General features: G+C 44.8%; 2 protein-coding genes, 1 long non-coding RNA gene and 1 other non-coding gene across 6 annotated transcripts in view; 2 read left to right on the forward strand and 2 right to left on the reverse strand.

The window, feature by feature from the left end:
* POLH (DNA polymerase eta) overlaps window positions 1-14,648 on the forward strand; it is a 28,013-nt gene extending 13,365 nt beyond the window's left edge. For all 3 annotated transcript variants that reach the window (XM_043449939.1, XM_043449941.1, XM_043449942.1), the window contains 7 exons: window positions 2,164-2,333; window positions 4,147-4,250; window positions 5,418-5,537; window positions 6,132-6,255; window positions 7,002-7,067; window positions 10,755-10,924; window positions 12,809-14,648. In XM_043449939.1, coding sequence (XP_043305874.1) covers window positions 2,164-2,333; window positions 4,147-4,250; window positions 5,418-5,537; window positions 6,132-6,255; window positions 7,002-7,067; window positions 10,755-10,924; window positions 12,809-13,700 — 1,646 coding nt within the window. In that variant the 3' untranslated portion in view covers window positions 13,701-14,648. The remainder of the gene's footprint in view (window positions 1-2,163; window positions 2,334-4,146; window positions 4,251-5,417; window positions 5,538-6,131; window positions 6,256-7,001; window positions 7,068-10,754; window positions 10,925-12,808) is intronic.
* On the reverse strand, window positions 1,335-15,805 carry LOC122429541. The gene is made up of 3 exons (XR_006266055.1): window positions 15,792-15,805; window positions 6,908-6,928; window positions 1,335-1,493 (listed from the first exon to the last, which is right to left on the reverse strand). It is a non-coding gene; the product is annotated as an uncharacterized LOC122429541 (long non-coding RNA).
* LOC122430210 lies at window positions 11,293-11,426 on the forward strand. Its single transcript, XR_006266288.1, has one exon. It is a non-coding gene; the product is annotated as a small nucleolar RNA SNORA64/SNORA10 family (small nucleolar RNA).
* A 547-nt stretch (window positions 15,806-16,352) lies between the features above and the next one.
* GTPBP2 (GTP binding protein 2) lies at window positions 16,353-24,391 on the reverse strand. Its single transcript, XM_043449943.1, has 12 exons — window positions 24,091-24,391; window positions 22,255-22,281; window positions 21,789-21,973; window positions 21,387-21,495; window positions 20,720-20,917; window positions 20,249-20,423; window positions 19,893-20,112; window positions 19,339-19,474; window positions 19,161-19,219; window positions 18,441-18,612; window positions 17,844-18,008; window positions 16,353-17,614 (listed from the first exon to the last, which is right to left on the reverse strand). Exons 1-12 carry the CDS (start codon window positions 24,274-24,276, stop codon window positions 17,438-17,440), a joined length of 1,809 nt encoding a protein of 602 aa, XP_043305878.1. The 5' UTR covers window positions 24,277-24,391; the 3' UTR covers window positions 16,353-17,437.
* Window positions 24,392-24,405: the final 14 nt, after the last annotated feature.

The following is a 24,405-nucleotide window of genomic DNA, read 5'->3' on the forward strand; positions in this document are numbered from 1 at the left end:
TCAGTACAGGAGAAGAAATAAAAGATGTGAAGGAAGAAGGATATAGGAGACATGGCCATGTTTATAGAAAATCCTAAGGAATCTACCTGCCCCCCACCCCCACTAAAAGAACCTAGAATAACTGAGATTAGCAGGGTTGCAGGGGACAAAGTCAATGTGCAAAAATTTATAATATTTCTATATATTAAAATCTAAAATGGGAAGTTGAAATTTAAAAAGCAGTGGCATTTGCAACAGCATTAAAACCATGAAATTATTAGAAATATATCTAACAATATATGTGGAAAAAAACAGTTCAACATATATGCAGGTCAAGCCCTAAGCTGGCCTGCAGATTTGTTGCATTTTCACCAAAATCCCAGTAGGATTTTATAGAAATTGACAAATTGATTCTAAAATTTATATGGAAATGCAAAGGATGTGGAATAGTCAAACAGTTTTAGAAAAAACTAATTTGTAAAACAACACTACCTGATTTTAAGAGCTAACTAAATTTATGGGTACTTCCTAATGATCTAGTGGTTAAGACTGTTTCCACAGCAGGGGGTACGGGTTTGATCCCTGGTGTGGCCAAAAACAAAGCAAAAGTTAAGGTGGCACAGGCAAGAATGGAAGAAATATGAATAAAATAGGGTGAGTTGCAATGGATATGTGGAATATGCTGAAGTGGCCTTGGTAACTAGATAACTGCAATTGTTGTGTTAGTTGCTCAGTTGTGTCCAACTGCAACCCCATGGACTACAGTCCACCAGGCTCCTCTGTCCATGGGATTCTCCAGGCAAGAACACTGGAGTGGGTTGCCATTTCCTTCTCCATAGATAACTACAATGAAGGGGAGTAAAAGAAAAGAAGTCAATATTAGATTTTAAACCTTTAAGAGAAACAGGAAGTTGTTTGGGAAAGGGAACCTTTGGGGAGGAAGATATAAAGATTGACTTTAGTAACATTTTGTTTGATACTTTAGTGAAAAATTCAAGAGGACTTTTTCTGTAGGGAGGTAGAAATAAGGGATTAAAGTTTTAAGAATTTGGGGAAGGAGCTTAAGATTTGCATGTACTCAGCATAAGCAAATTGAAACGTAAGCCAGTACTAGTTCACTGAGAGAAAAGGTATCTATACAGAGAAGAATGTTGCTCAGTATCCACAGTTAGGGCATTAGAGGAGGAAGACAGGTTAGCAAAGGAGAGAAACAGCAGCTGGAAAATAGTTGAAAAATACTTCCTTCTATGTGGTCATCTTCCTCCTAGTCTCATATATATGAACCTTCACTCTACCTCTTCAAGATACCCTGTATCTTCTTGCCTTGTTCATAGTTCATTTGTGTGTGTGTGCTCAGTCATGTCCGACTCTTTGCAACCCTTTGGACTGCAGCCTGCCAGGCTCCTCTGTCCATGGGGTTTTTCAGGCAAGAATACTGGAGTGAGTTGCCATTTTCTCCTCCAGAGGATCTTTCGACTCTGGGACTAAACCCACATTTTCCACATCTCCTGCGTCTCCTGCATTGCAGGCAGATTCTTTAACACTGAGCCATCAGGGAAGCCCTCACTTAAGCCTCTTTAAACCAGCATGTGTATATTTCTTAACTTTCTTGTTAAATAATGCTTTTAAAATGTTTTTCCAAAACTCACTAGTCCTAAATTGGATAATAAGATATTTTCAAGGCTCTAAGTACAAAGCTACATCTAATTTAAATACTTTTGTCAAGAGAATAAATCTTCTAGCGGCTCTGATTAGATTAAAGCTATTCAACTGGAACCAGCCTGTAAAATACAGATGTGCTAACTTAAGTTTATACTGAAGTGTGAGCTAATTCTGAATAATTTCTAATTGAGTAACTTAATAGAATTCTTGGTGGCATGCAAGGGAAATTGGAGGAAGAAAGTTCAAAACTGGAGAGAGAAAACAGAAGTACTTTTAAATCATTGCTCATAAAAGACAATACAAAATATTTGTTGGTTATTGGAGCTTACAAGGTTCAGCCTAGGCTGGAAATTAAGGCTGCTGGACTTGGTATGAGAAATTTATCTCTGTTGTGATACTGAGTAGTCTTCTAAAAACATATCTAAAGTACCTGAAATCTAAGCATTTCTGCATTAGATTACACAATTAAATAAAACCCTGATTTAAAAAAAATGTCTACTTGTGACCTCTCGACTTTTTCAGAGGAAAGGCGAAAACAAGGCTTATTGCAGTGGCTTGACTCTCTTCAGACTGAAAGCACCAGCTCCCCAGACCTACAGCTCACTATGGGAGCAGTGATTGTGGAAGAAATGCGAGCAGTCATAGAGAGGCAGACCAGTTTTCAGTGTTCTGCTGGGATTTCACACAATAAGGTAAAGGCTAATAGTAGATTTCAAAGAGAAACACAGATATATCTATAGTTAAACACAGGGATAGAAACAAACACAAACTTAAAAAAACAACAATAAAACATAGCCGGGATAGACAGGAGTGGGGCATTTTTTTTAAGATTTTTTTTTTTTTTTTATGGTGGACTATTTAATAGTCTTTATTGAATTTCTTATAATATTATTTCTGTTTTATGTTTTTCTTTTTTTTTATTTTGAGGCATGTAGGATCTTAGCTCCCTGACCAGGGATCAAACCCACATCCCCTATGTTGGAAGGAGAAGTCTTAACCGCTGGACCTCCAGCGGAAGTCCCTGAGTGGGGCATTTAAACCATTACACATCTTTGAAATGGGTTCCTCTTTAAACTTCACATTGAAGACAAAAACCTAAGTAATTCTTCAACGTGAGAATTGATGTTGCACATGTACTTTCCTAAGAAACAGGCTGGAAATTTTGCTGGAAATGGTTATTTACATAGTTGTAGCCACAATATTTCCTTAATGATTGAACTATCCAAAGAAAGAAGGAGGTGGGAATTCCTTGGTGATCCAGTGGTTAGACCTTGGCACTTTCACTGCCCAGGGCCTGGGTTCAATCCTTGGTTGGGGGAACTAAGATCCTACAAGCCTGGAAGTGTGGCCAAAAAAAAAAAAAGGCTAGTCTTATTTTATATATGAACCTATTCCTTTTCTTTTTACTTGCTGAATATTCTAGTATTATCTCACTTCTTCTGTGGTGTTACCTAGGTATTCTCTGCTTTTTTCTATTCTTTCTAATTAAAGTACAATTTGGCCCTGGGATCTTCATCCCCTTTGGTCTAGGCTTAGTCATTGGGGTAGCTGATTTTCCCTGGTTACTACCTTCTCTCCCTTCCTCAAGAGGAGGAAAGTTCAGCACTGTGCAGCTTGTGGGATCTTAGTTCCCTGACCAGGAATTGAACCCAGGCCCTCAGCAGTGAAAGCACTGAGTCTTAACTACTGGACCACCAGGGAATTCCCAAGAAGAGGAAAGTTGCCAAATTACCTAGTAGAGTTTTGGGAGGTTTTTTCCTGGATAGGTAGAGGGAGAGGAAACAAAAATCTCAGTGTAGTAATTTAAACTAAATATGACCTAGTATAAGTTTTAGAGAATCTCTCCCATGAATGTGAGGTAATTTTATATTTTTTCCTACCAATTATAATTTGTGAAATGATACCACTGAAGTACCTTATTCTTTGAAAAGACTTCTCATGGGTGTTTTTCATTTTGAAGTCTTATTTAGTATAAGAAGATGTTTGCTATTGGATGATGATTTTGAGCCCAGTCTTTCTCACAGATACTAAATGATGATAACCTGTATTAAACTGGGACTTAAAATGGACTGACCATTAATCAATAAATGTCTTTAAGTGGGGTAGAGCAAAATGAGTTTGTTTTAGCATTTTCATATGAACACACTAAATAATGCCTCTTAAGTCTCTTCTGTAGCTTCTTTGTTCTTTACCCTCTTGAAGTAGGAGAACCTTAAGGAACAGATGAGGGTGGAAAAAACTACTAAAGGAAAACTGAGAATGGAAGATGTGGGAAGAACAATGAGGATAATGATAGTGGGTCATGATTTCCACTGTGGTTGTTGTTGGACACCCAGGTTTGGAGATGTCTTGAGTTTCTGGTTCTGTTTTTGTTTTTAATGTGGAAACCACCAGTTACAGCCCTTAAGCTGTGCCTTGTGTGTGAATGTGGGTATGTGTGTATATTAATATTCACCGTGTGTGGGTGTTGACAGTAATGAGATTTTTACGCTTTCCATGCTCCAGGTTCTGGCAAAACTGGCCTGTGGATTAAACAAGCCCAACCGGCAGACCCTGATCTCACATGGGTCAGTCCCACAACTCTTCAACCAAATGCCTATTGGCAAAATGTAAGTATTCAGGGAGCACCTCAGATTTCACTCCTCTATCTATGTGAAGGCCCTCTCTGGTTGTAGTTTCTTCTGTTCCTGAAGAATTGGAGCCAAGGAAAACAGGTACCATGGAGACAGGAGGGAGATGACCCCAAATTTTGCAAACACACTGAGATTTCTTTTCTTAATGAACCTTCAACTCCAGATTATCTGTGGAAGATACTTAATCCTGAATTTTAAAAAAAGAACTGATTTTTAGCCATATGTTTAACTTCCTTCTAGGTTTTTTATTAAAACTTATTACTAAATAACAAATAGGAATTTTAATTCTTTCCTTTTTTCTAATATCATAGCAAGCCATTCAGGGCTACTGAATTGTTCCCAAATAAAATTAATAACTAGGCTGTGCATACCAATTGTGTGTCCTTGACAAGGGCTTGTAATATTGCTGAAGGGACAAAATATAGCTGTTCAAAGCAATAGTGAAAGTTCTGTAATCAAGACTGTATGGAACTGCTAAATGAATTGTACAGGGAGTCGCCAAAGTTCATAAAAGTCATCTGAGAAGGACATAAAAAGGGCATGGGATTTTGTTTTCAGATTTGGCACAATTTGGAGTCAAATGAGAATATAAGAGAAAAACCAATTTGGAGAATGTTTTAAACACAAAAGGGGAAAGTATAAGGTATTTTCAGTGAACAGGACATGACCTAGGACCATATTGAGGAAAATAAGTAATGGAAAAAGGACTGAACAGATAGGTTAAGGACAGATTATTAGACATCTCAAAGGCTAGGCTGAAAAATTACTATATTCTTAAATACAAAAGGTTTTAGCTATTGAAAGGATTTGTTTTGGGAGGTGGAATTTGAATCCATAAATGGGACAGTAGATCCTATACAATTGAAAATTTTATATACAGTTGATTTGATAACCACTTAATGACTTTACCCTTGTGTTTATGCTATGGTTACTCTTCTTCCTAGGCCCTAACTCCCAGAGTATTGAATTTCCCAGTCATCTAGTCTTATTCTAGAAAATCAGTAATTTACAGGACCAGTATGTGTTGTCATTTTCCCTGAATCTTCTGGAGAGCTGCTTACAGAAAAAATGTTTTGTATCTACTGCTTACTAGCTATTGATGATGTTAGTTACAAATGTATTGTCTTTTGTTGTTTTTGTTAGCCGTAAGCTTGGAGGAAAACTAGGGGCCTCTGTCATTGAAATCCTGGGGATAGAATACATGGGAGAGCTGACCCAGTTCTCTGAATCCCAGCTCCAGAGTCATTTTGGGGAGAGGAATGGGTAAGTGATTCCTGAAACTGTTCAGTCGTAACTTTTATGGATACACTAAATTCAAATGTAGACAAAAGCATCAGGTAAAATCTACACCTATTAGGTTAACATTCACTCCTTGAGGTAACTGCGTAGATCCTTTTGCTTTAAAATATTAGATCACTATAGGCTATCAGTCTAGTGTTTTTTTTTTTTTTTTTCCCTTCATGTACCTAACTAACTAGGTTGGTAGAAAGGAACTCTTACTTTGAAGCTTAGTTATAAACATATATGTGTGCTAAGATGCTGTTATTCCTTTAAGATCCTTGTATTTAGGCTTAATAAGTACCAAAAAAGCTTGGGGATGTGAAATCCTGTAATTTGGTTGGTACTTTTCCAAAAATAGAAATGATGACTTGACCTTAGAAAGCATAATCAGAATTATTCTTCTGAGCCAGTTTATCATACTGGAATTCATGGGGAAGGGCAAGATTCTGTGATGTACTTAATTTTGAATAGATTTTTCTTTTTTCATGAAAGGGATAAAAGGTTTAGTATAATATAGGTATTTTAACAAGAATAGTCATTTGCCTTCACTTTAAAGTTTTGTGTTGCTTTTATTAGATCTTGGCTATATGCCATGTGCCGGGGGATTGAACATGATCCAGTTAAACCCAGGCCAATAACCAAAACCATTGGCTGCGGCAAGAACTTCCCAGGAAAAACAGCTCTGTCTACTCGGGATCAGGTGGGCAGACATTCCTGACAGAACATTGTCTCTTTTAAGGGAACTGGTGGGTAGGTTTTGGTAGCTGTGCAAACTTAGGTGGAACCTTTAGGTTGTAAAATATGTAGGAAACAGAAGGGGTTTTGTGTTGAAAATTGATGAGTTTCACTTGGGATTTTTATTATTTTTTTTCCTTTCTTCATCTGAAAAGAAATAGAATGGAACTGACTGAAGTTTGAAATGGAATTACTCCATTGGATGAAATTACTCCAATGGATGAAAACTTAGGAAGCCAGGATATCGTGCCTCAAGTTTGTGTCTTTTTTCTCAGAGCTGGAACATGCCTGAAGTTCACCTAATTGCATGCCAGCAAGAAAAGAAAGTAAAAACTAGATTAGGGCAGGTCAGAGTTCTGAAGATTTCTATCATCTGGTGATCCTTATGGGGGAGACTTTGTTGCACACTTCCATTTTGGGGAGAACTGAACAAAATGATCATTTGTGTGTGCTAAGTCGCTTCAGTCATGTCTGACTCTTTGTGACCCTATGGACTGTGGCTGGCCAGGCTCCTCTGTCCAAGGGATTCTCCAGGCAATAATACTGGAGAGGGTTGCCATGCCTCCAGTATTTTCCCAACCCAGGGATCAAACCCATGTCTCTTATGTCTCCTGCACTGGCAGGCAGGTTCTTTACCACTAGCGCCATCTGAGAGTTCTGTAATAAACCTAGTCTTTAAATGAAAGATTAAAATCTCAATACTTTTTTTAGGTACAATGGTGGCTTTTGCAATTAGCCCAGGAACTAGAGGAGAGACTAACCAAGGACCGAAATGCTGTAAGATTTTCTTTATTGCTTGGGTGAGCTTTGGGATATAAATATCAGTATGGAGTAGAAAGAAGATACAAAAAGATAGCAGCTAGAAAATGTTAAGATATCTTTTATCTTTTCCCATAAAACTGCCGTAAAACTCAATATGATTTTCAAAAACCTAGATCTGTGAACTACTGACTACTCCTGTCTCCTTCATTACCATTTGCTTTTACATTTTTGTATATTATCTAAATCCTACTCCAACTCTGAATATACAATAGATCTTCATTAGAGTACAGAACTGTTAAGCAGGACATTTAGGGATTGGACTGTAAATTATTGTTTTAACACAGTCCATGTGATGAAGTATTCAGTTTTAGAGACAATCTTAAGGCAAAGATTAAACATATGATTAGTTTATCTTCTCTCTTTAAAAAAACCTATAGATATATATATATACACACACATATACACACACCATCAAATTCACCCATTTACAGTATAAAGTTCAGTAGTTTTTGTATATTTCAGAGTTCAACTACTCTATAATCAATTTAAAGACATTTCCATAACCCAGAAAGAAATCCTGTACCCACTAATAGTTATTCCGCCAGCCCTAGGCAATTCTAGTCTGCTTTCTGTCTGTATAGATTTAGTATTCTGGAAATTTCATATCTGTGCAGTAATCTTATATGTGGCCTTTTGTGACTGGCTTGAAATCTTTAACATATTTTCAAGGTTTACGTGTATTGTAGCATCTATCAGTCCTTTATTCCTTTTATGACAATAATATTCTACTGAATGGATATATCACATTTTATTTATCAATTCTTCAGTAAATGGATATTTGAGTTGTTTCCACTTTTTGGCTTTTTTAAGTAATGTTGCTGTGAACATTCATGTACAGATTTCTATGTAGACATGTTTTCACTTCCCTTGTATATATACCTAGGAGTAGAATACTAAGTCACATGGTAACTGTTTGTTAGCACATCAGGCTGTCGTTGCACTGTTTTATACTCCCAGCAATGTAAGAGGCTTCTAATTTCTCTATATCTTTGTTGTTTAGTCGCTAGGTATAAAATGGTTTTCAGGTGCGTATTGACTGTTTTCTGATTTTATTTGGAGAAATACCTGTTGAGATCCTTTGCCCATTTTTGAAATGAGTTGTCTCTTTATATTGAGTTTTAAAACTTCTTTATATGTTCTGGATACAAATCCCTTGTCAAATATATAATGTACAAATATTTTCTCCCATTCTGTGGATTTTCTTTTCATTTTCCTGATGGTATTGCTTGATGTGTCCTCTTCTGTTGAAACATCAACTAACTACATACTATCAGGAATCATCTGTAATTAACTGTCTGCCCCCCTTTAGTGGAAGTGGTGGTAAATGTTTGTTTTTTGGTTGTTTTTGTTTAGTCACTAAGTCGTGTCCAACTTTGCAACACATGGACTGTAGCATGTCAGACTCTTCTGTCCTCCACTACCTCCCAGAGTTAGCATCACTGACTCAATGGAGATGAATCTAACCATCTCATCCTCTGCCACCCTCCTCTCCTTTTGCCTTCAAGCTTTCCCAGCATCAGGGTCTTTTCCAGTGAGTCAGCTCTTTGTGTCAGGTGGCCGAAGTATTGGAGCTTCAGCTTTAGCATCAGTATTTCCAATGAATGTTCGGGATTATTTCCTTTAGGATTGACTGGTTTGATCTCCTGCTGTCCAAGGGACTCTCAAGAGTCTTCTCCAGCACCACAATTCAAAAGTATCAATTCTTCAGTGCTTCGCCTTCTTTATGATCCAACTCTCACATCCTTACATGACTACTGGAAAAACCATAGCCTTGACTATACACATCTTTGTTGGCAAAGTCATGTCTCTGCTTTTTAATATGCTATTTAGGTTTGTCATAGCTTTCCTTCCAAGAAGCAAGCATCTTTGAATTTCATGGCAGCAGTCACCATCTGCAGTGATTTTGGAGCCCAAAAAAATAAAATCTATCACTGCTTCCACTTTTTCCCCATCTATTTGCCATGAAGTGATGGGAACGGATGCCATGATTTTAGTTTTTTGAATGTTGAGTTTTAAGCCAGCTTTTTCACTCTCCTCTTTCACCCCCATCAAGAGGCTCTTTAGTGCCTCTTCAGTTTCTGCCATTAGAGTGGTATCATCTGCATATGTTGTTGATATTTCTCCCGGCAATCTTGATTCCAGTTTGTGCTTCATCCAGCCTGGCATTTCGCATGATGTACTTTGCATAGAAGTTAAATAAGCAGGGTGACAATATACAGCCTTGATATACTCCTTTCCCAATTTTGAACCAGTCTGTTGTTCCATGTCTTGTTTTAATTGTTGCTTCTTGACCTGCATACAGATTTCACAGGAGGCAGGTAAGGTGGTCTGGTATTCCCACCTCTGGAAGAATTTTCCACAGTTTGTTGTGATCTACACAGTCTAAGCTTTAGCGTAGTCAGTGAAGCAGATGTTTTTTCTGGAATTCCTTTCTCTGTGATCTAACAAAGGCTGGCAATTTGGTCTCTGTTCTTCGGTAGGTAACATAAAGAGGTTGTGCTATGGGCCTATTTGATGTTGCCCACTAGGTGTCGCTCCGTTTTCATCTCTTTATCCTCTGATAGTCTGACCTCCTGTCCTGTCATCTCCCCCTCACTTACTCCACTAACAGCCTCCACTCTGCTGGCCTCTTCCCCGTTTATTTAACACACCAAGTAAACTTCACCTTCACTTCCTCACCAGTTCCACTATCATATCCAGCAGCCTCTGTCACTCTCTGCCTTACTCTGCTTTTTTCCATTGCACTTTGTAGTCATTTCTATTACAGGCCTACTTGTTTATTATATGTAGCTCCTACTACACGATAAGATCCTCCAGGGCCTGGACTTTATTTTGTTCTCTCCTTTATCTCTAGATAGTGCCTGATACAGTTATAGTTAACTGGTTTTAGTCAACAAGGACTTCTTTGTAGTTGTGACTTGTATTCTCTTGAGATATATACAAACCTGAATAAGCTGTATTTACAAAATCCACAAAAATACAAAATGTATTTTTACCTAAAACTTAGTTGCTACTCTCGGTTTATTTGTCTTAAGTATATTTCTTCTCACTGGAATCTTTTGATTTTGAGGAGTCCCTGTGTATACTTGTCACCTTATTGCCTCTTGGCCTTACTTTCTTAGTTTGCTTTGCATCAACAGGATTCATATACTTATATTTCACTGAAAAGTGAGTCAGTGATCTTGCTTTCTAGAGGCAAGCTCACTACCTGTGTATCTTCTATAGATGGGCTGTAAGGAGGGGCTAGTAGAAACTTCTTGAGTATGAGAGCATCAGAGAGGTTAAAGAAGAGATCCACTACTCAATCCTGACCCCCTTTCAATGACTTACGTGAACTCTTCCTTCGGTCACAGAATATAGTACTATAGACCTTTGTACAATCTTCCTGCATGGACACCACAAAAGAACAGTTAGGAGAAACCATTTTCATTTATTCTGTCAAAATATCCTAGATATTCTCATACCCCATCACCCAAATTATGTCTTCTCCAGTTACTTAGAAACAGCACAAATATTTTAAAAATTAAACCCTATTTCCAAACCATTCTGCCACCCTGATTCTTTTCTCTCTCACAGTTCAGTATTAGAATCCAGCTGCTCAAGGTAACTTTAAGTTCTGTCTCAATCCTCTTACACCCACAGAACTACAGGGTGGCCACTCAGCTGGTCGTGAGCATGCGCATACAAGGAGACAGGCGTCTCAGCAGCTTGCGACGCTGCTGTGCCCTCACCCACTACAATGCTCACAAGATGAGCCATGATGCATTTGCTACCATCAGGAACTGTAACACTTCAGGAACCCAGACTGAATGGTGAGTTTCCTTCTAGCTCATCTTCGTTTGAGACTCATACCCTGTCTTTATTTAAAATTAGTGAGTATATAAGCTTTCCAGTTGGGGTAGGTTCTTTGTAGCAGGACCTGTTACAGAGAGGGGTGGTCATGTGTTAAGGGAGAGAACACAGTAGAAATACCAGATACATGGTGCAGCCTCTTTGTCTACATTTGGTGCCTTCCAGTACCCCGGGGTGAGAGGCAGACTGAACCAATACTACCCTTTCTGATACTAAAATTATGTTATAGTCAGGGGAACAACCAGTTGTACCTGGGAGTGCAGAACTCCAAGTTTTAGAGAACTTCTCTCTCAACTGTCTGATTGTTGTCTTTTAAAATCATTCTCCTACTCTCTCAGCTCTGCATGGTTGCACTTGGCGTCACACGTGTGACTTTCGTAAAGGGGAGAGAGAGGAAGGATCTCCTCAGGATCTCAGATTGGCCTCCTGGTGGCCAGTCTTGCCTTGAGGGGCGCAACAGACCATGTGTGAAAAAAGAGAAAAAAAAAAAAAAAAATCATTCTCCTTAAAAAAAAAAATCATTCTCCTTGATAATGAAAATGACCTGTATTTACCAGTAATCTCTATCTCATATCCCAACTCAGTTACAAGCTCCACTGGTGTAATACCAAATGTCATAATAATAAATTTCACTTCTGCTGGCCATTAAAAATAATCAGCTTTGTATGGGAGTGTGTTAATTTACTGTTCAGATAGCAATGATTTTCAGTATTGGAATCCTATCATTATTTAACATAGCCTCTTAAATTGTAAAAGTATTCCAAATTCACAAGGTAAATATATTAATAATATGTGAGAAAGATAAACTGGTTGTTTATTATAGATCTACATTTGAGATTATAAAAAGAAAGTTTAGTTAGCCATCTTAAGTTATTGCTTATCTGAATATATTACTCTCTAAAGTTAGAGTCTTCGTAATATTTAGAAGACTGACTGACTTGAATACTTACTTCTTGGCATACTTGTTATTTACAAAGACTAATGAGAAGTAAATTATTCTAAGAATGAAGACTATTTATTTTCAAATATTGAGTGCTTTTACTGAACCAAATGATAATTGTGATACTATGTTCACATTAAACCTTATAAGCTGACAGATTATAATAAATTTCACCAACAGTATAAAATATATTGGCAGGGAAGCATAACAGTATCTGATTATAAGACTCTCCCAAAGCATGAAAGAGAATAGTGAGATACTGTCATAATAATCTTAAAATAGCATTGACCCTTTACCTCATTGAGGGACTAAACCTGTATATAAAAGCACATTTTCATCTTCTGAAATTCAACTTCTGTGAAAATTTATTTGGGTAATGAGATATAATGAGGAACTTTATGACAGAAATTTCTTGCAGTATTTCTGAGACTAGGCGAGGTAATCAAAAGCAGTTGTGAAATTTCATCCTCTAGATAAATTCCAGAGTTGAAAATCTATCAGAGTTCAGGTTCTGTTTAAAAACAGAAGACTGTATACAGCATTTTTCTTGAAGTCTTTCCAGTCTGAATATTTTAAAACTTTTTGGTAGCTCTAGATAGTGTCTTGCCTCAACCCTGAATTTCAGCAGCTGTGAAGCAGTATCATGAAAACAGTAAACCCACTTGTCAGGGGAGCCAACTTACACATCCTACTTGCTGGGTGTTCACCAAAGCCAGTGGTTCTCAGGGTGTGGTCCTAGACCGCAGCATCAGCATCACCTGAGAACTTGTTAGAATGGCAGATTCTCCACCCATTCCAGGTCCGCTGAACCCAGTATACCCCCTTTTGTGGCAGAACCAGGGTTCCAGTCATTTAGAAACTTACTGTGACCTGCTGCTAATCTATTCTTTCACTTTCTATACAGGTCCCCTCCCATTATAATGCTTTTCCTCTGTGCTGCCAAATTCTGTTCCTCTACCCCTTCACCTGGTCCAGACATCACCATCTTCTTGAGCAGTGACCCAAGTTCTCTGCCAAAAGTGCCAATCACCAGTTCAGAAGCCAAGACCCAGGGAAGTGGCCCAGCGGTGACAACCCCTAAGAAAGCAACCACTTCTCTGGAATCATTCTTCCAGAAAGCCACAGAAAAGCAGAAAGTCAAAGAAGCTTCACTTTGTTCTCCTACTGCCACTATACAGGCCCCCATGAGCAATTCACCATCCAAGCCCTCATTACCTTTTCAAAGCGATCATACTACAGGAACCGAGCTCTTTAACCAGAAAAGTCTGCTTCTGAAGCAAAAGCAACTCACTAATCCTTCAGTTTTCTTCCCTCCACAGAAGCCACAGTCTAGTCCTAAAGAGTTACCAAACTATTTTCCAACAGAGAATCCAGATTGTGCCCCTAACTGTGAAAAGATGTTGAAGCTAGGATCCCCCAAGACAACTCCCACAGAGATGGATTTGGCCCAGAATAGCCTCAGTAGCCACGCTTCTTTAACTTCCACATCTGCTCTGGAGATGGCTCAGAAGGCAACTATAACCTCCAGTCTTCTGGCTGCTGAGGACCAAGTGCCCTGCGAGAAGTGTGGTTCTCTGGTACCTGTGTGGGACATGCCAGAACACTCGGACTATCACTTTGCATTGGAGTTACAGAACTCCTTTTTGCAGCCCCACTCCTCAAACCCGCAGGTTGTTCCTGCCAGTTCTCCTCAAAGCAAAAGAAATCCCAAAAGCCCTCTGGCCTCCAATAATAAACGGTCCAGGCCTGAGGGCATGCAGACCCTGGAATCATTTTTTAAGCCATTAACACACTAGTGCTGCCCTCAGGCTTGCTGCAGGGTGTTAATATTTTATCTGTAACCTGGGAGGTGGGAGTATGTTCACTTCTCAAGGAGACTTATAACTTCATGAAATTTTTAATAAGAAAAATAATCCAGATCTTGAGTTAAGGCTCCCATCTCTTTACAGGCATGGATTCAAATCCTATTGCTGATAAGGATGTAAAAACTCATCTTTCAGATCATAACTGTTTTGAGTTTTTAATTGTTAGTCTTTAGGGAAGCAGTGTCAGTTTAGAATGCCTGAGCCTCTGAGCCTAAGAGATCTGGTTCCAAACCTGGCTTTGCCTCTTGGAATATGTCCTCAAGACCTTGTCCAGGACCTTGTTACTCCCAGTGTGACTTTGAGGAGCAGCAGCAGCAGCAGCACAAGGAAACCTGTTAAACATAATCTCAGCCTTATCCCCACCCCTGCTGAATCTGTGTATTAATGAACTTGAGAAATGAATTTGATCTAGAAGATAATAACTATCCTCTGGGCAATGTCATTTCCTTAGACCCTAAATACACATTTAAGAGGGAAGTGCTTGGGCCTTCAGGGTCACCGCCCTGTTCAGCTCTTTCCTATTCAAGTGTGATTAGCTTAGGGTTTTAAATGAATTATTGTAGCTTTTTGCACTTGTCTGTTTATATTACTGTATACTTACTCTGCCTATGTATAGAAAGTCAGCTGTGGCTTTTCTGATGTGAGACATGTTGATTACACAGAGAAGCCAGCTGAAGGTGAACTGAGTGATGGGGGCTAAGGTACATGTACTCAAACCAGTACTTCTGGGCTTATTTTAGCTTATTTATAAATTGGGTACCTATAGTTTGAAGGGGGAACATTTGAAAACCACTGTGTCTAGCAAATTAGTTCTTCCTTCAAAAATCCTTTCCACTTTTGTGGCAGTTAAGTATCTAATAAAAGACAGTACTTACCATGTCCACGGCTCTTCCTTACTAGATCTGTAGATTTCTTAAAGGCAAGACTTCTTCACAGAGACTTCCCTGGTGGTCCAGTGGCTAAGACTCCCGTGCTCCCAGTGCAGGGGGCCCAGGGTTCAGTCCCTGGTCGGGCAACTAGATCCCACATGCTGCAACTAAAGATCCCACATGCTGCAATGAAGACCCAGTGCAACCAAATAAATATTTAAAATGGAAAAAAAAAAAATTCTTCACAGTGCTTTGCACACAACAGGTGCTTAATATTCATTGGACGGATATACAGAATGAAAATTTTAGGGTTAGGGGAACTAACACAAAATGTACAGACTACTTATACACTTTTTCATCCTTCTCAGCGCTGTATCAATGCAGAGTGCCTCACTACTTTGTGGAGATGTCTCAGTATCATTTTCTAAAACTTCCTTTCTTAATCTAGGGAGAAATTTGAAAAGAAATTTCCTTTGGGTGCTGTACAGATCAAGTTGAACAAATTGTTAACACTTCAGTAGACAGGAAGAAGTCATACAGAAAAGCACTGTGGTAGAAACTTTGGTTCCAATGGCCTTCTAGAGGTCAGGAGCGGTCCTGGGGGGAGGGGAGAGGGAGCACTAGCAAAGAACCAACAAGGCCACACCGGAAGCACACCTTGGTTTCTTGGGGATGCCAGCCCTGCCCCCGCATACTGGTGAGGAGCCCATGGAGGGGACAGCAGACAGATATGCAAAGGCCAGTGTTGGGAAAGAGCTGTAGAACCTTCACGCTGACTGCAGCCTTCCCTCATAGCGGCTTGTGAGCAGCTGTACAGAAGGAAGTAAAGGGTTCTTAATTCCCAACACCAGTAGGAAGTTCTTCAACCACAGGCTTCTTAGTAGCCAGTTAAACCAGCAATATTTAAAAAGCAGCCAAGGGACTGTGCTTCCCCTGCAGGGGGTGCAGATTTGATCCCTGGTGTCAGGGAACAGATGCTTCACGCTGTGCGGTGTGGCCAAAAAGGGCAGCTAAGCCTGAATGATAGGGAGGCTCACTTGAATGCTCTGAAGGCAGAATACCCCTGGGAGCATAGGCCACATTTATTATTAAATTTCTTTTGCAAGGATCAGTACTGCAAATGTAGTCCCTGTTTTTTGCATTGGACTTTAACCTTGAGCCATATTTCTCCACACATAGAATGTGGTAGTCAGGTACTCTGAACACAAACGAAGAAGACAGGTTTCAGTGGGTAGCCTTCAGCTCCAAAAAGTCAGTTTAGACTGTATTACGAACCTCACTTCACTTTGCATTGCTAGGAAAAGAGTGAGGATCAGACTGCCATGTCTCTTAAGTTCTACCCATCACTACATAGCTGGCACGCTTATCTCCAAATCTCTGACAGGGCAGTCATCAGCCTCCTTAGGTAGCCTCCTTAGGTAACCCTGTGACCAACTCAAGTACAGGGTGGGTACCTGTCTTAGCTGGAAAGGTGACAGTTTCACTTTCTATTCTGCTTAAAGAACTATGCAAACCAAGCCAGAATACGCGACTCACAGCACTGGAACACTGACCCCAAGTGGGGGAGAGGAGAGGACGCAGGGTGAACGGGGGGTCAGATGGGTTCTGTCCCCCCATTAGGGCTTAGCAGCGTAAGGGTTTCGCTTTTCTCTGATCCTCGAGAGGAATTCAGCTCTGGAAGATGACCCTGGGGCTTAAACATATGCACGGTGTGTTCAATAAAACATTTTTATTCTGTACAATATATATATGTGTATTTAAATATATATATGTGTATATATATATGCAGAGAAACCTCAACCAAATCCCTGAGTCCATGGGAACCCAGGACACTAACAAAGGGAAAAGAGGGAATCCATGCCCTGAAGAGTAGGAAATATGGCAACATCTTTCCCTTTCCTCCAGGTTCCCTGCAACAGAGGGAAAGGGATGCTCACTGCAAACTACTAAAACAAGAGAGGACTTACACAGGGCCAGAGGGGAGGTGAGGGTGTGGAACAGGGAGCTGTGGTTGGGGAAAGTAAAACATCCTGGCTGATGCAGCATTAAAATCAACAGATCACTGCGGAGGTGGGGACAAGACTTATTGACATGCAGCTGACCTTCGGTTGGCCAAGTCTTAGCTTGGCGGCCCCACACCTGGGCCAGCACAACAAATAGCACCTGTGGGGCCTCTGAGAGGATAAACTGGGGACGTGGCCCTTGAGTGAAGAAGGGAAGGGGGAGAAAGCTAAGGAGCTGACTCGTGTCTCGGCACAGGGAGGGAGCTCGGCCTTCACTGTCCCTGTGCCTTTTCTTCAGACCCTGGGCCACCGGATGGCCCGGCGCAGAGGTCTTTTGTCCACAGTCAAGTAGAGGTGGGCAACTTACATGGCCTTGAGAAGAGGTATAGAAAAAGGAGAGCTTTCGAGGACCACCCCCCCGCAGTTGCGACAATTCCTGACATGCAGGGACCAGACCGGTGGATCATGCCCAGTCCTGACAGTGGGGCCGGTGTGGTGGTGGTCAGCTCCCTCTGGTGACAGGCCGCAGGGTTGCCAGGCTTGATGAGCCAACCAGGTGAACACTAGGCTGCTGAGCACTGCCCTGAATTCTCCTGTCTTCTCCCTCACGACTGACTGCCCCTCCCTGGTCATACCTAGATTGGCATGTCTCCAGAAAAGTGGCAGGGAGCAGGCAGTGGAGAGCGCCCCATCTCTCTAGCCTACTAACACACAGAGCCGCCAACGTGGGGGCAGCATGGCCGGAAGTCACCTTTTGTATTGTAGGGACAGCAGAAGAGCTGTGCCCGCTTGGAGTTCAGAAGCCCATGTTGGCCTGGGCCTCTCCTGCTGCAATGGCTTGCACATCGGTGACATGGCCGATGCCTTTGGTGACACCCTCCCGGAACAGCAGCTTGGCGCCCACCTTCAGGTACTCTGGGTGTTTCAGGAAGCGGAAACGTACCACTGCCTTCTCCCCTGTCCGCAGCTTGTCCTGCAGCAGATACACGGTCACTGGCCCTCCACCATGCCTCTTGTCTCTACTAGCCTTGGCCCTCCACCCTCAAGGGTTGAGCAGGCATCTACCCACCCGGAGTGGGGCTTTGTGCTCTTTGAGGGATAAGGGAGGTCTCTGATTCTGGGGACAGGGTTCCCTCCTTTCTGGACGCAGGAGAATTCTGACTGTTCCCTGGGAAAACGGGGGCGTGGCTGGGTCCCCTCACCTTGGCATGGATCTTCTCCACCACTGCTGTCTGGCGTACGTTGCCCACATGTACGGTCACCTGGAAGCCTCGCCTGAAGGTGGTGGCATGGAAGAGCAGGACTATCTCTGCCTCGAACACTGAGCAGATGGTGGGGTTCATCTCTGGGCTCACCATCACCATGCCCTGGGGAGGCAAAGCCCTCGGACTCAGGAAGGGCAGACCTCACATTAGTCTCTCCTCCCGGGCTGCCCTCACCACCCTTTACAGCTTCCTCTTCCTCTAGGACTTCAACCACAAAGCTCTCAGAAGACTGAAAACCCTTCTCTCTAAGGAGCCCTCCCTTAGCCACCTCTGTGTCCTCTAACCCTTCTAATGCTTGGTATTTTCAGAGTCCTGGACACTAGGGTTGTGGCACAATGAGTCACATTTAGTGATCGATGCTTTGTGAGTCCCCTGACAGTGTACGTCCACACCCAGACAGCCTTCTTGGGTTAGAGACCACGTTCACGTTCCCTCTGAGTTCCCCTGAAGCACCTTTGGTGCTTCTCCTTCAAGTAGCCAGCCTCCCAGGCACTTCTCTTTGTGTTTTCTCTCCAACCCACCCTTCCACCTCACCTTGCGAAGGAGAGCTCTGTCAAAGTCCCCGAGGGCCAGTGTAGCAGCCTGACCAGCTCGCAGCACACGACAGGCAGAGCGGTTGCGTTGGATGCTGCAAACTCTGAGCTCCAGGAAGCAGCCGTCGTCCGTGGGGCCCACCACCAGCTGGTCCCCCTCACGGCAAATCCCACTGCAGTCCAGAGGGCAGGAGGCACAGCGTCGGTCTAAGCCCCCCACCTACTTCTCTACTAGGTCATTCCCTTCTGAGTCCCTCGGGTTAGGGGGAGAGACCCCAAATTGTGACTTGAAGCTAAGGGAGATGACTATCTTGCCCCAGTCCAGACTGAAGGCTCACACCAGCAGAGCCTGGCAGACAGGGACCTGTTGGCTTAATACTGAACACCTGATTCCTGAAAGGGCAATCATGCCCTTGGGCAGAGTCTCAGGGGACCTCGTTTCCCTGGTGGCAACGAAGTCAGCTGAATGCACTCTAGGTGTCTTTGTGGGGTCAAGACCCACACTTCCCCCTGCAGGGGCTGAAAGGTCCTAAGAAGCGGCAAGTTTCTTCCCTTATAAGCCAATTTATGAGCTTTCTCCAGCTCCTCTGATGGCAAAAGCCTCATCTACAAACAAGCACATCTGTTCACCACCAGGGTTGCCTGTGAGCTATGATGTTTTCAGGTCCTTGGGTGTGTGAGGGCTGAGTGGGGTAGATAACAAGCAAGAAAGGTAATTCACCTGGAAAGCGTCCCTCCAACAACTGTGCCCACCTCTGGTACTGTGTAGATTTCATCCACCTGAAGCCAAAGAAGATTCTATCAAGGGCTGACAGCTCCAAAACCTCAAAACAGACTCCGGGCTCGGGATTAGTCCCTCCTAGTTCCCTGGCTGACCGCCTGTCCAGATGGCCAATTACCTGGAACTCTGTCAGCTGCTGCATGAGCTCCTCCTGTTCCTTGCTATTGGTGAGTGGCGGCAAAATATTCAGAAAGACTTTGAGCAGGTCCAGGCTCTCTCCAGACACGCTGGACAGTGTGAAGATAGGGGTGATGCTGTAGAGGGAGGCAGGGAATGGGCAGATGAGCAAAGTTCCAATAGGAGGCAGAGGCTGGAGCCCCTACATGAAAGGCAAGCCTCTCTCGGGGTGGACAGGGGCTCCCCTCTCCTATTTGCTAACCAGCTCAGGAGCTTGGGGCCTCTCTCTATGAGCCTGGCATTTGAGACCCATCTCAGAGCCCAGAGAGATGGCAAACGCCTGGCACAGCACTTTGCCTCCAGGTTCCCAGGGGTCAGCAAAGCTGACTGGGGGAAGGGTCAAGCCTTTAGCAAAGACTCCCTCCCACAATCCCAACCTGAAAAATCACAGAACTGAGCCGAACTGGTCTGGTCTGTCGGGAAGGGGGTGGGCACCCCATGCTCCGGGGCCCTGTGGCAGCCTTCCCTGAGGATGCTGGAGTGAGAAAGCCTTACTTGGGGGACTGGGCAAACTGCTGCGCGGCAGTGACAGCGTCGTCCTCGGAGGTGACCAGCATGGGAACCTTGTGGCAGCCAGGCTGCTTGAGGACCCGCTCTAGCTGGCGTACTGTCCTCTCCACGGTGGTCTTGGCACACAGGTCCACCTTGCTGACCACGATGAAGAAGGGCACTTTCAGGGCCAGTGCCAGCCCCAGATGTTCCCGTGTGGTGCCAGCTGCTCAGAGAAGGTGGGCGGGAGTCAGGATGCGGGATGGGGGGTGAGAGCACAAGAGGAGAGGTGGTTTGGCTCCCAGATGTGTGGGGGCCCGGGGGAGGAGAGTGAGCGCTGCCCCCGCGCTGACGCCTCTTACCGATCCCGGTGTTTGCGCTGACGAGGAGCAGGGCGCAGTCGGGGCAGTAGGAGGTGAGGCCGAAGATGGTGGTGTGCAGGTACTTGTGGTGGCCTGCCAGGTCGATGAAGGTGATCATCTTGGAGCTGCTCTCACAGATCTCTTCTGCCGTCCGTGAGTCACTGTAATTCACCACCTGGCCCAGGGCCCCGGGCTCTCAGTGCCCCCGGCCAGCCTCCCCAACCCTTCACGAGTTGCCAGGACCTAAACCAGTCCCTGGGTAGCCCTGCCTCTTAACCCTGAGCCCCACTGAGGGTTTAGTTCAGTTGATTCCCTGTTTGTTTTCTAAGGAGGTCACAGCAGGTTCAGTGCCCAGGGGCCTTCATCTACACTACTCCACAAAGTCTCCACACTCTGCCCTCACACTGTCCTTCACCGCTACCATCCCATCCTCAGAGTCTGGTCCCACTGGGTCCCGTTGATTGCATGCACCTCTCCCTTGCTGTTAAAGCCCAGGATCTCGAAGCTGATGCTGGAGGTTCGGCCAGACTGAATCTCATGCAGGTGGCGGAAAAGGTTGAGCCGAGCCCGGCCCCGCCCATTGTCCAGCTCTCCCTGGGTCAGGACTCCGAGAAGAGTTGACTTTCCTGAGTCCACATTCCCCAGGACGGCCACACGGAGGTCCAGGAACTGTGGATGAATTGTCAGAGGTCAGGTTCCAACCCCTCAACTCTGTCCACTGAAAGGTCAAAAGCAGCGGCAGGGGCTTCCTTGGCAGTGCGGTGGATAAGAAGCTGCCTGCCAATGCAGGCGACATGGGTTTGATCCCAGGTCCAGGAAGACTGCACATGCGGCGGAGCAACCAAGTCCAGGAGCCACAAGTCCTGCAGCCTGTGCCCCTGGAGCTGGTGCTCCGTAACAAGAGAAGCCACCAGAATGAGAAGCCCATGCGCCACAATGAAGAGCGGCCCCCGCTCACCAACTAGAGAAAGCCGGGGTACACCACCAAGGACCCAGTCCAACCAAAGAAAACAAACAAAAAAGGCATAAGCAGTCTCTGGGGACCAAATCTCAGAGTCCCAGGCCGGGGAAGAGTCTGCCACCAGAGGACCTTCCCAGGGAGCAGGGGTGTGAGAAACAGGGAGGGGTGGGGACCCACCTGCTGGTTGTCAGGAACCTTTCGTACGAGCACCTCAGTGATCTTCCGGGGTGTGTCGCTATCATAGTCCACTTCTCGCTCCCGGAGAACAGTGATGTCTGCCCCGACTCTGTCACAGCAAGGCCACAGCTGCCACATCTCACCCATACTCCCCATTCCCCTGGACCAATGGCCTTCTCATACCTCCCCAGAGTTCCGAACACCTTACTCCACTTCCTACCTGCCTCCAATCTATCCTGCATCCACAGCTCCCTTGACACAAATGAACCTTAAGTCAAGGGGCAAAAAAGCCTGGATCCAGGGCAGAGGATGCTAGAAAACTAACTCTCCCCACTTCAGCCCTTTGTCCAGAGAAGGCAGGTCCTGGGGATTTAGGGAAAGGAGGACCAAAGGGAAGCATACTTCTCTGCCATCCGGTGCAGGGTCTTGAGGGAAGCCCGCATCTCCTCCTCAGCCAGCCCCACCAGCAGCCCATTGTCCTCTACCCCAATCTGGTAGACGGCCTCACCACGGCCCTCCTGGAGCCGCCACTTCATCTGTGTCACCAGGTGCTCAAAACGATACTGGGATGGATTCACCAGCTTCAGCTTAGGGCAGGTGAAGTACCATGAGAAGGAAAAGTCAGAGATGCTCCTGCTGAACCCACAGGTTCCCCATCTGTCCTGCTGCAAGGACCAGGGCCTTCCCTTTCCTCTTAACCACCCTCATCCCTGACCTCCTCGGACAGCGAGTCCTCTTTCAAAAGAATAAGGTACAGAGCCCTTACTCTGAACCACATCTTTAAATGACTATAGGGCATAAAGTTAGAGATCATAAAGAAATCATCCCACACCAAGGACAACCTGTCCCTCCCCAGCCTAAGACTCACTTTATATTCGATGTTTCCATCTTCAGCCTGAAAAGAAACAGGGAGCTGTTACTACACACTGTCCAGACCTAACCTTTACTTCCCCGACTCCCACTGGGGTTCAGGCAGCTAACTTAAGAGAGCAGGAAGCTTGAGCTGCACTTGTTTAGGCAGGTGTCTGTCAAAGGTCATGGCAGACCAGCCCTGTACTCGGTTCCAGGGTGACCTCTCTGAAAGAAAGGCCTCCAAGAACACAGTCAGTCATCTATCTATGCCAGGAACGGAACCCTGAGTCCCTCTTTTTTGGATCACTGGCAGCATGCTCATCTTAGATGCAAGATCACCGTCTTTCCTTCCTCCTAGGGCCTCAAATTGCTGTCCCCACGTCTGTGTCTTCTCCATGTCCAAGCTGCGGAGGCCGTTCTTTGCCACTGGTCTGAGAGACACCACTTCCTTCCTGCCCACCCCTCTCAGCTGATGACACCAAGAGTAAGAGGTTGCAAGAGGTTTTGGAGCAGTGCCAGAGGGTGAGCTCAGCACTGGTCACTACAAACCCAACGAGAGAGGAGCCAGGAGAAGGAGAGACAAGTCTCCAAAGTTGGGGTTGAGATGAAGAAACTCAGAAAAGACAATGAAGGAGACAGACACCACAAACCAGACCACTGTGGCTTTTCCCCTTCTGTCCCCTAACCCTCACGCCCCAGCTGAGGTGAACTCTTGAATCCATCACACCACCTCCTCCTCTTCCCTGTATCAGGTGACCCAACACAGAAGTATCCCATTGCCCGAGCCTTCCCCTCTCAGGTGCAAAAGGATATGAGATTTGCCTGTTCTGCCAGCCCTGTATTTCTGCACTCCTCCTCCGTGGCTATTTACTTTTCCTTCTCCCCTTCCTGTCATCATTCCATCCCTTCAAGGCTCTTTGACTCTCAGGCTCTTATAGGTCTTCACCCATAATTGCATGGGAGTATAAAGGAGATCTTTCCCCATCAACAGAGACCTTCCTTTTTATCATTTTGCTGGAGATGAAAAGTTAGAATGGGTGGCTTCAGAATACTGATACAAGGATGATGGTCTAGACTAAAGTTTCTCAAAGTGTGGTCCCAGGACCAGGAGCAGTTGCATCACCTGGGCACTTGTAAGAAATGCAGATTATCAGGGATACCTTTGAGCTACTGAATCAGAAATTCTAGGGGTGGAGCAGCAATCCAGGTGATTCTCTAAGGTGCTCAAGTTTGACAACCACTGGATGAGGCTCTCCCCCTGTGTCCTCCTTTTCTACAGAGGAACAAAGCAGCAACTATTGTCTGCCTTAGGGAACAGCTGGAGCAGGAAGGTGGAGGCTGTCCACACTTCCTCGTAGGACAGGCAAAGGGCGGGAGGACTTAGCCAGTGTTCTCCGCTTGTGTTTGTGTGTAGAGGGAGGGAACATATTGCTCTTTTCCCGGTACTCCTCTCCTCCCTGGAACAAGTTTAGAAAACTCTCAACTCCTCATATCCCGGGATGCAGTCCGCCTTCCTTCAGTTGCACAGGAAAAGGGCTGGGGCATTCTACTCTGCTCTTCCCAAGGGATGCGGGTGGGACCGCCTTTCCCCACTTCACCTGGAGTTACTTAGATCAGAGTGGGTAGATTCCCGCCCCCGTCCCAACTCTTCCTCCCCAGGGTCCTGACACAGGAAAGGAGGCCCAGTCTTTCTGTGCCTCCTCCCTGGGGTCCTTGGACCGGAAAAAACTGTTCTCCTCTTCTCGGGGGTCTATGACACCGGAAGGGGGTACTACTCTCTGTCCCGCCTTCCTGGAGTCCCGGGACCGGAAGGAGTGGTTACCTCTGGCCCCGCCACTTCTCAGGTGCTCACCTCGGGGGGCAGGTACGGGGGGTTGTTGGCTTTGCTCCCTCTGTTCCTTCCGTTCTTTTTCTTCCCCTTCGGGCCACCGCAGCTGCTGCTGCCGCCGGCGCCCCTAGCCTTGAGGGTTCCGCCCACGGCCGGGCCCCCTCCGGGCCGGCAGCAGCCGCCGAACAGCTCCGATACCCGCGAGTCCATCCGCCGCTGCCGCCAGCCCCCCGCCCGGCCCCTCCCCCCCGCCACCGCCACCGCGGACGCCGCCGCTGCCCCCGCGCCTACTGCCACGGCCGAGTCGGGCCAGCCAGAGGAGAGCGGGGTGGGGCCCTG

The sequence above is a fragment of the Cervus canadensis genome, chromosome 28 (assembly GCF_019320065.1).
Source record: "Cervus canadensis isolate Bull #8, Minnesota chromosome 28, ASM1932006v1, whole genome shotgun sequence".
Taxonomy (NCBI): domain Eukaryota; kingdom Metazoa; phylum Chordata; class Mammalia; order Artiodactyla; family Cervidae; genus Cervus; species Cervus canadensis.

Bases quoted from the DNA above. Each gene is read 5' to 3' on its own strand.
- GTPBP2 (XM_043449943.1), bottom strand. From the start codon at position 24,276: ATGGACTCGCGGGTATCGGAGCTGTTCGGCGGCTGCTGCCGGCCCGGA. The intron at 22,282-24,090 runs GTGAGCACCTGA...GTTTCTTTTCAG, and splicing joins CCCCGTACCTGCCCCCCGAG to GCTGAAGATGGAAACATCGA. The intron at 21,496-21,788 runs GTATGCTTCCCT...TTGCTGTGACAG, and splicing joins CTGCACCGGATGGCAGAGAA to AGTCGGGGCAGACATCACTG.